The 1,258-nt window shown below is 36.7% G+C and overlaps 1 protein-coding gene across 1 annotated transcript; it reads right to left on the bottom strand.

The window, feature by feature from the left end:
- Positions 1-305: 305 nt before the first annotated feature.
- On the bottom strand, positions 306-956 carry LOC105626416 (protein lethal(2)essential for life-like). Its single transcript, XM_012207716.1, has one exon. It carries the CDS (start codon positions 954-956, stop codon positions 306-308), a length of 651 nt encoding a protein of 216 aa, XP_012063106.1.
- Positions 957-1,258: the final 302 nt, after the last annotated feature.

The raw sequence follows: 1,258 nt of genomic DNA on the forward strand, positions 1-1,258 counted from the left end.
CTATAATACAAAAATATTATAACCAGCAGCAAAGAATGTAATCTTGTAAAAGTAAATGCATGTGTAAACAGTGAGGAACATAATTTTATAAAAGATAAAATATAAAATATAAAATATAAAATGCAAAATATAAAATAACATGCGCATAAAATTATGTACCAGATAAAAAAAGAAAAAGAATCCATAATTTAATCTATTGTTTCTTAGATTTTAATCTTGCCTCGTGTGCCTAAGTTGTTATCATTTATTCTTGAATAATTTCATTTTTCACCAAGCTTTTTTCCGTCAGCTTTCCCAACGCCAGCCTATCCCATATCAGCAGAACTCGCGTCCACTCCGGCTTGTCCTGCGCCAGCAAATTCAGCTTGTCTAGCATCAATCTGTTTCGTGCCAATTTGTCCCGGACGAACCTGTCCCGTATTATTAGAAGAAACGGTCGATTGTCTGCTCTGCTCGATCTGGATCACTTTTTGATATATCTTTAACGGTACCGTGATCGTCAAGATGCCATCACTCGATGTCGAAGATGTTATATGATCGATGTCAGTGTTACCAGGTAATAGATATCGTATCACGAACTGTTGGGACCCAACGTTGGACTTGTTCTGCTTTTCATGTATGCCCTTGATAATCATCCAATTGTCCATCACTTTGACAGTAATCTCCTCCGGATTATACTGCTGCACGTTTACGGTGATTTTGAAGCCGTCGCTGTCGATACTTGTAGTACTGATGACATGTTTGTTACGATTTAGGTTCCTCGATGAGATATAAGGATAGAAATCCAAAACTTCGCGATCGTGAAAATTGATCGAAGAATAACTATTACGGAAGCGAGAAAATAATCGCGATCGAGCAAGATTTCTACCGAGAATTCCAGCGGAGAGATCTATCGGATTGGTGAGAGTATCCAATCCCAAATGAAGATTTGAGAATAACAATGGCAAGAGATACATGATGTCGTAAGATTCTCTTCTTATTTACTAATAGATTTTTTTTAGTTTGATGAAGAAATCAATGAATGAAGGTATATAACCGGCTGGTCTGTTTGCGTGCGATGCTTCGTGTAATCGTATTTTGTAATGAGGGCGACTGTCGTCGCGATCGTTATTTATATCAGACAGCTTTTTATCTGGGTGGGAAAACATATTCTGTAAATATTGTAAGACTTCAAAAACTACGCAAATGGGAGCTGCATTTACATTTAGTTAAAATAAATCCTCCATGAGTTTGTTTCCGCGCAATTAATAATGAAAAA

Source organism: Atta cephalotes, assembly GCF_000143395.1.
Source record: "Atta cephalotes unplaced genomic scaffold scaffold00005, whole genome shotgun sequence".
In the NCBI taxonomy this organism is placed as follows: domain Eukaryota; kingdom Metazoa; phylum Arthropoda; class Insecta; order Hymenoptera; family Formicidae; genus Atta; species Atta cephalotes.

Coding starts and splice junctions, on each gene's coding strand:
- LOC105626416 (XM_012207716.1), bottom strand. CDS start 956: ATGTATCTCTTGCCATTGTTATTCTCAAATCTTCATTTGGGATTGGAT.